Below are 8,535 nucleotides of genomic sequence, written 5' to 3' on the forward strand. Positions count from 1 at the left end.
ACCGAAGAAGGAAGAAGGGCAAGTGGGCCGGCGAGGAGGAGCGTGTTGGCCCTAAACCTACGGAGAGGTAGTAACAAGAAGAAAAGACACGCCCAGAAAGAAAGCCCATTTCAGAATCGAACCAGCACGACTAGAGACAGCAGCATTCGTTCAGCTGTCCACGTCGTTTGCGATGCTGGCTTGGCAGTTCAGGAAACAAGCTGTTGCCAGATCGGACGCGTAACGACGCTAATATGCCCAGTCGCTCGAAAGAACGTCGCACATGGCAAATCAGTGCTTGAACATACCCAGTGGCAAATGGCGCCCAACAGGGGAGTGCCGCTGGACCGACGGCGTCTCTACACACCTCCCCGAGACTACCGGAGGTTCTCAAGGAAGAGACATGCATAGGTGGTATCTGCGACAACAACTGTAGCCTGAATTCTATGCCGGCCGTAGTGAAATTCTTATTTCACGCATTTCAAGATTTCAAGAACGCGTAAGCAGATCAGCAGCGTGAGAAGAATCTTCACCAGAATAACCAAGACCCTGCCCTAGGCCCAGGAGACAGGCGCGGCTATTAACATAAGAGATATCAGCGCGTAGCTCTCGCACAACACGAAATCGACTGAGGAACTGGCACGAACTATTGCCTCTGTGAATCCAGTGAGACAGCCCTAGCCCAAAGCAGGAACTAGGACAGCATAACAAAAAATCTGTCTGGAAGTCGTGAGAAGAAGGTACAGACAGAAAGTGAATAACGACGCACTGAAAGAGACCTCCGCGCGCATTCCTCTACATACGCGAGAAAAATGAAATTCGCATTTGCTGAGTACGCGGGTCTGGCGTTTTTAGACTCTCTTCTCCGCCCCAAGGATAGGCCTCGGGCCCTGTGAGGGCCACTTGAAAACTTTGAGATCCCTACACCCCAGACACTACTCAGACAACCTGGACGAAACATGAGTAAGCAAACGAACGAGACGCGTGCCAACAAGCTTCAACGAAGGTGCGACCACTATCGCCCCAGAAGCGCTAAGAAGATGACTCGTATACTGAAGACTTCTCGGAAATCCACAACGGGTTTGACTGCAAACCAACCTGTCCTTGTTGTTCTTCAGAGTGAACCTACGCCTATCACCTCATCTCTTCGCTCCCCAAACCTTCGCGTGTCTTCTTACACTGCTCACCTCGCGGGCATGATGCACCATCGACAAAAGTGCGCATTGTAGAAACAGACTGTGCGAGGGAGGTTAAGTTGTCAGTGCCCGGGTGGAGATGAAGTGACAGTCCCCTAGTACCGAGTGCCGGCGCCTCAATTTGATAGCCTTGAATATAACTCTGTATGACCGAGCGACACCAGTATAACAACAACTTGCTGCTGACATTCACGGCATACGAAAAACGCAGAAATTAGAGTCCTTCAGAGTCCGCGGGCTTACACTATAGATCGCCTCTTCTTCAAACTTGAAGACAGCATTTCAGTATAGACACCCCATCCCGACAGTAGATCCAGACACCGCATACCGTTGAAAGAAAGACCGTCTGGCAAGAACGCAAGCCAAAAACTGCGCTTATACGCCATGCTTCAAGCTGACTTCACCGACTACAAAGAAGAGGGCTGCAGCCTCCTCTCCCACGAGCCTCCCTGATCAGCAGATTCATCTCCTGTCCCGAATGGCTGTGGATCTAGGTAGGCAGACGCGATAAGTGAGGAGGTGAGAGGAGGACGCGAACGAAGCAGGGCAATAAAGAAATGCGAGGACACTTAACATAACTGATGTAGTTCAAGGACGCATGCTCCCGACCATGGCTTCAGTGCAGACAGCAATAGGCCATAGCATTACTTTTGAGTAGACAGAGACACAGAACTGAAGATCGAAAGACATATGAAGAAGGCTGCATTCACCACTGCAGCATGCACAAGATATGCACATGGGTGCCAACGTCAACCAGGCTGTCTCCCCTACCGGTGTTCGGTGGACTTGCAGGACTACACGTGCCCTACAAGATATAAAGAGGGGTACTCAACCTCCTACAAGTACAGTATCTTATAACACCGACAAAAGCACACAATCTCGAGATCCCCGTCCTGCGAGACCTTCACATTCGCATAGATAAATTGATCTTGAATGGTTGCGTATGAGCGACGGGCACCGCCATACCCACCGGCGCAACGAAAAAAAAACACAATGGAAGACAGACCTGCATTCTCAAATCTTTATCCATGTGTGTCGTGTAAATGTTCGGGCAGCGGGTGAGAAGCTCGATACTTTGGTGGATGAGGTCAATAGCCAGAGTCAACTGCGCACTGAACTCAACGTCCACTGTGTGCTGCTTGCATCGCTCCAGCACTGTACAAGCCTGCCAGGAAGAACAGCATACAGCAAGATCACCATATATGGGAACCTGCATGTGTATTTCAGTCTTTTGATGAACTTTTCGGTTAGGGGGGTTCATCTACAGAGATAAGATCTACATGCACAATTATAAGTGTGCAGATTGCAAGGAAAGGAACAATACAGAAGCAATACTGTTTATATCAGTCACAAAGAGATAGACCAGATTCGATTGCTATAGGCGTCAATGGCTTGACATAACCGCATACGCAAGAGGAACAGTATCATGTATGTATGTGAGCTCCTGATATTTTCTCTCATCCTCACTCCTACCCACACTAGAAGAAAGCGAAGTGGATGTCACTGCGTGCGCACTCGACTGAAAGACCGGAGAACAGAAGAGGCAAAATGAAAAAACAGAAGGGCGCGAAGATATGGCTAGCAGAACTCCTTCCTGTCGGTAACGAAGAGTTGTGTATGTATGCATGCGTACATGGAAAGGAGACGTCACATACCCAATGCGTACTGAAACTCTGTTTCCGCTCACCCTTTACCATCCGAAGAACGTCCCATCTCACCACAAATAGAGTGGAACAGAGAGAAAAGAGGCTTTCATCAAAGCTGAGCCAGGGGAAGACACACAACCCGCGGGGGCGGATCCGCATACACGGCTAGTGGTTCTAACAGGTCTAGACTCCGCCAGATTGACAGTGTGTCAATCTACGGTGCGTGCAAGCTGTGGCAAGTCAGTGTACCTCCTTGCAGTTCGCTTGGACTCGATCTAAGCCGGATACAACTTTCTTCTTCTTCGACTTCATGCGATTTCGCCTCTCAGCTTCTGCGGCCCTTTGCAGAATCTACGGCAAACAGCAGAAAGATGCGAGACAAAAACCCACGTGTGAAGATCGAGCGATGAGACGAAGCTGCAGGACATTCCCCCCTCCTCCGTCTTCAGGGGAGAAATGAAGCCTCACTTCGTACACAGGTATTGCCGGAAAGAACGCGCATTCACATAAGAAGCTAAAATGCTACGCGATGCCGTTAAGTTTCCTCAGTTACACATACGACACGACCCCTCGCCCCCTCCCCTTTTCCGTCGTCAACCGGTTTCGCAGCTAACTCTCTCACTCCCGTACACCGTCTAAAAAGCCCTCGAAATACATCATTCCAGCCTCTTTCCCTAGTCACTTGCAAACCGTAGTCTCTCACTAACAGCTCGCGATACAGCTGTTTCCAGTGAGACTGCCTCTCTTTCAACTGCTCAACAAAACATGAGAATAGGACCTACAAGCCACTTGCAGAAAGAATCCCTTCGCCGAATCTCTGTGCAGACATTCGTCGCGAGCGAGGCAAGGAAGAAAACCATCGTCGTAACTACGCGTATGAGTCTGCGAAGAAAAAGGAGAAAAGATCGGACATGCACTTCATTGACACAAAAAACGATGGGGCCGTTGCACTTACAACCGACGAGGATCAGAAACAGAAAGAGCCTCTACCATGTAAAGCGGTGCGCTCTGAAAAAGAAAGTAGCTTATCTACTAAGGAACGCAGGCTGGAAGAAAGAAAGGGATGTCGAGAAAAGAGAAGTTCATCGACCACCGCAAGGAACTAATATCCCCCCTATCCCTCAGACAAATACTCGAAGCGGCGGGCCTTTCTCCTATGAATAGACCCCCAAGATGAGGCTCCAACCTAACCTGCATCTATAGCCTTTGCAGCATCCAGATGCTAGGCTGCGTAACCGAACACCTTTTCGGCCCCGGCGTGTGTACATTTATGTAGGTGTCTATGTTGATACACACTGCCCGTAGCTTGAAAGCGTAGGTGATACAAATACATAGAAAGACGTCTTCGAAACCAACCATCCGCCCACATGAAGAGCTACCGTAAAGATAACTCCAGAGAGATACATACGCATCTGACTATGTGACTGTCAATGAACGAGGGTGGATCAAACAACTTACTGAGGCCAGAAGACAGCTGAGACGCCTTTAAGTCCCATGACGAAGGGGACACAATGTAGAAGAAGAATAGCAAGTTGGTGCCATACGGTGATCCCAAGCCTCCCAGGTATGACATGATTGAAGAAAAGAATCATAAGAAAAAAGTAAGAGCTGAGAAAACTGTCAATAGCGTTTTCATTTAGTAGCAGATAGACAAGCCTATCGCTGCCTGGGGTATCCGGAATTTCCACAGGACGAGCTAACCGCCCATGGCGTTGTCTGTTAGTATCACAACTATGGATAGGAATCTCTTGAATATAGAAGATATACAACTTGAGACAAATAGCGAAAGAAGTGACAATAAAATTGAGAACAGTAATGAACCAATACAAGACCTGCTCTGCATGTCCTTTCACGCAGTGCCAGCAACACCTCCACGCCCACCATAAAGCCAGACACGAGGCTAGCGCCAGAGCCATAAAGCTATGGACAATAATAGAACAGAAAGTCCCCTGGACATACCACCCCGTCCGCTGACCGCAAACGAAACAGGCATAATTGAAAATCGTTATGATCAGAAACGTCCATGCAGTAAACACCATGCGATTCGCGCAAAATCGGTTAACATTGAAAGCAAACTCCTCCTCAAACTGCTGATCTAAAAACAAGAGGCTCCGCGGATTCAATGGCTTGCTCATCGCTTGTAGCCGTCGCTGAGCTGTTGGGCCTCTCCGGCGAGATTGGCCCCCCGGCGACCCCCACAGAGGAAGCCCTACGAACATTCGTCGCCGAGGCATCGGCGGTGCGTCGATAAAACTCCATCCTGTCGGCGTCGATGCCCAAGAGGCTGGATCGATCGTCAAGTGCCGCAGATAGATAGGAAAGCAAAGGAAGAGCACAAGAGAACAACACAAAGAACGGAGAGGAGAAAACATCCGAAAATATAGAGGTACGCCTACAACAAGGAAGAACGGCGCGGGGCCCATGGCGACAATGCACCCCTTAGGACTGAAAAATGAGTGAACTCTCTTGTGGGAATCAAATCGAAAAGACGTGAGAAACTTCTAGAAAGAAAAGTTCAAGGATGCTACTGTAACTATGTGACGAGGAGAGTAACAAGAAAACCATGGCATGCACGCTGAGAGCCAAGATCACCTATCAATATATCAGTCAGTAGTCGCACCTGGGTGACTTTCATATACCCAGTAGAACGGACACTATACTGGCAGGACTGGCTCTTCTATTCTCCTTTTTGATGAGATAGGTGCGCAGGTATGTCCCCAGTCATCACTTTCAGTTCGTTAGCTCTCCAGTGCCACAGCCTGACGGGGTGCTGACTGCACCTTCCTACCTCACGCTGCTGACTAAGAATCTACGCACCACGCCTAAATTACTTTGTGCGTCAAAAAAGTAGTGTATGTGTATACAGCGTACATGATCTCCACGTCTACATAAACATCTCCACACCCTACGCTATTCAACACCGCCCCCGGGCGGCCAGTACAAATCTTGTACCAGTGGTGCTAAAAAAGCCTCCTTCTTCTGCCTGAAGCAACTGAAAACAAAATCCGCGAATGTCTCTCTATACACTCGAACAAACTGTAGACACACAACTGCTACTTTCTGCACTACTCCCCTTCTGCTCTCACTCTTTGACGTGACTCTAATCGCCCGTACCCACCACCGAAAAAAGGCCCCACACAGAAGAATTTGAAGTAAGATAGCGGGGTGAACAACTCACATGCATCGTCGATTCTACTCTCCCCGCAATCTTCTCTAGCATGCCGGCTAGCAACGGAGGCACATTGTTGCATAGTCACATAATCGACATCATCCATGAAGATAGGTTCAACAAGTCGTTGCACAAAATCCCATATGCGATGGCAAACTCCGGGTTTCTCCCTGAGCGCCGCTTCTCGCCGAAAGAGCTTGGGAGCTGCGCCCCCCTCCCCTGCGTCTCCGTCTGATTTCTCTTCTGAATCACTGTCTCCTCTCCCAAAGCAGACAATGCTCGTTCCATCATGCCGGCATGTAAATGTTAAAGCCTTTGTCACTCCAGTATCTGGGGCAGATTCTTCCTGCGTCCCTAGCCAGCCGTCACTACTTGAGTTTGTTAGCCAGCTTTCCTGGAGAACTTCGGGCTTCTGATCCATTCCAGTTCCCCCTCTGTTTGACGCTTCCGATCCGAATCCGCATGATCGAGCCCTCGGGGTTGAAGGTATAACGGCGTCGCGCGGTGGTGGCAGAGGAGGAGACCTATGAAGACAGTTTGCCTCTGAAGACGAGGTCTTAAGAACTGGACCCGATGCCGGATCCCAAGATGGAAGGGGCTGAGAGACCAGGACTAAGGCCCTGTCCCCCCCCGCAGATTCGTCCCCCGTGAACAGCTCATCGCCGTTTTCCTCCTCTACAATCTTTTGATCACCCCCGATGCCGCCACAGTGGGATACAGATGTGAAGTCTTCTTTATGAATGAGAGATTTTCCATCGCCGTGATGCGTCTCCGATACTGGAGTAGAAGCACCTCTTTCTCCTGCTGATGTATTAAAGATATGATGCAGATCCGGAACCACTGCAAACTTACCACTGTCTGCGGGATGCGTGCTGACGCCCGCTGAACTTGCTGCTTCATCTCCGTCCCCGAGGACACCCCTAACAGGAGGCGGGGCGGTCCTTTCCTCAGTCGAGGCTAGAACCTCCGATGAAGGGACGAAGGATAGGTGAAGGGGAGAGACCCGTGAACGATAATGAGATGAGCCTACTCGAGAATCAGGGTCATCCCCCCTTGACTCCGACTCATCCGGCGGCTCATGCGCTTGACAAACAATCTTGCGCCATCTGCGTGGTTCGGGAGGTTTCCAACAAAGTGCGTTATCGCTTTGTGGAAGAGAGCTCGCCGTACCATTAACTACCACACGGCAAGCTCGGTCGTGAGTACCATCACTAACCGCGCTACTTCCATCAGCGCTACCTCTAGGGGAGCCACACCGGCTCCTGCTGCAATCCCTGGAGCCGTGCCCACACCGGAGCTGTTGACAAGAAAAACTATACATCTGCTGTTTGCGGGTTGGGTCATGCTGGGAAAGATGCTCCTCCAAAACTCTCCCATACGATCGGGTGCGATGACGATTACTGTCCACTGCTTGTGACGGGAGAGCATGTTCACCGATATTCGAGCTTGCGGATCTACTGATATATAGCGGGATATCTAGACTGGTTCCGACCCGTCGCCGCTGCTGTCCCTGGAGGCATGAAGAGAGCAGCAGCTCTCTCGAGGGCGGACTCGGGACTTGGATGCTGTCACCGCCAGTGTCAGGGCCTTGCGGCATCGTCTCCGGACTCCCACCAGTCATAGTGGGCGAAGATTAGCAACACAAGGAAAGAAAAGAGAACGGAGAAAGACAATTTCCGACTGCATGGAATGATAAAATCGGTGTACGGGGGAAGACATCCTCGACCCCGAGGCTGCCGGTGGTCAAAGGAGGAGTATAGGCAGACGACAACCAGCGAATATCACTGAATAGCTAGGTGCGAAAGACACCAAAACCAGTACGGACCCGATACAGCCCTCCCAGTTCCCCCGCCCCTCTCCTGTGAACGGTCTCTCTCAGGACAGAAAGGGACAGCGACGGAGAGAAAAAGTCCGAGAAACAAGGCCCAGAGGACAGAAGTGGAGACGAACGACCTCCAGAATGGCCCAAGAACGCCCGGTCCGGCATCGCTTTCTCCTTTAGTTCATACGATTTTCGTTACTACTTGAAAGAAACGTCCAGAGAAGTGGAGATGCAGCGGCGGCCCGATTTCTTCGCGAGTCACGGAAAACGGGTCCGCCTATAACTGTAAATGTCCAATGAGATGGCCTGTCTCGCGGAAGTATAGAAATCTCGCTCCACAAGAGGAAACCCGGTAGGAGGACTGTTGCATACGCCCCTGTCCATAGCGGTAGGCACACCGGCGCAGAAGCACCCGGGACACTGTGAAACGACAGGGACGAAGGCACCGGGTACCCATAGCCGCGGGCGGTTCTGCGGCGACATAACAAAAAAAGCGACAGGGAGGAGAGAGCGGCGGACGAGTAAAGTGGTTGCCGTTTCGGATATGACACAGAGAAAACAGGGTTGACCGGGAAAGAAGCCAGTTGCTACTGGTGTCTTCGGGCGGCAAAATGCTTGTATGACTACCACAGAGACGGACAGAGTTCAATTATTGTTGAGATCTGGCTTTTTCCTGACGCTCTGTCAAGTCTCCCTGCGTAGATCTCAACAATAATTGAACTC

The 8,535-nt window shown here is 50.5% G+C and overlaps 1 protein-coding gene across 1 annotated transcript; it reads right to left on the reverse strand.

Moving 5' to 3' along the window:
• Nucleotides 1-16: 16 nt before the first annotated feature.
• CSUI_010828 (3 --cyclic-nucleotide) lies at nucleotides 17-8,475 on the reverse strand (the record flags this gene model as incomplete). The annotated part of the gene is made up of 7 exons (XM_068070929.1): nucleotides 6,000-8,475; nucleotides 4,280-5,105; nucleotides 3,604-3,703; nucleotides 3,071-3,172; nucleotides 2,182-2,340; nucleotides 1,167-1,317; nucleotides 17-57 (listed from the first exon to the last, which is right to left on the reverse strand). Coding segments are annotated over exons 1-7 (2,991 nt in total), but the record flags the coding sequence as incomplete, so codon positions are not given.
• Between the last annotated feature and the right edge of the window lie 60 nt (nucleotides 8,476-8,535).

Source organism: Cystoisospora suis, assembly GCF_002600585.1.
Source record: "Cystoisospora suis strain Wien I chromosome Unknown contig_8497, whole genome shotgun sequence".
Classification (NCBI taxonomy): domain Eukaryota; phylum Apicomplexa; class Conoidasida; order Eucoccidiorida; family Sarcocystidae; genus Cystoisospora; species Cystoisospora suis.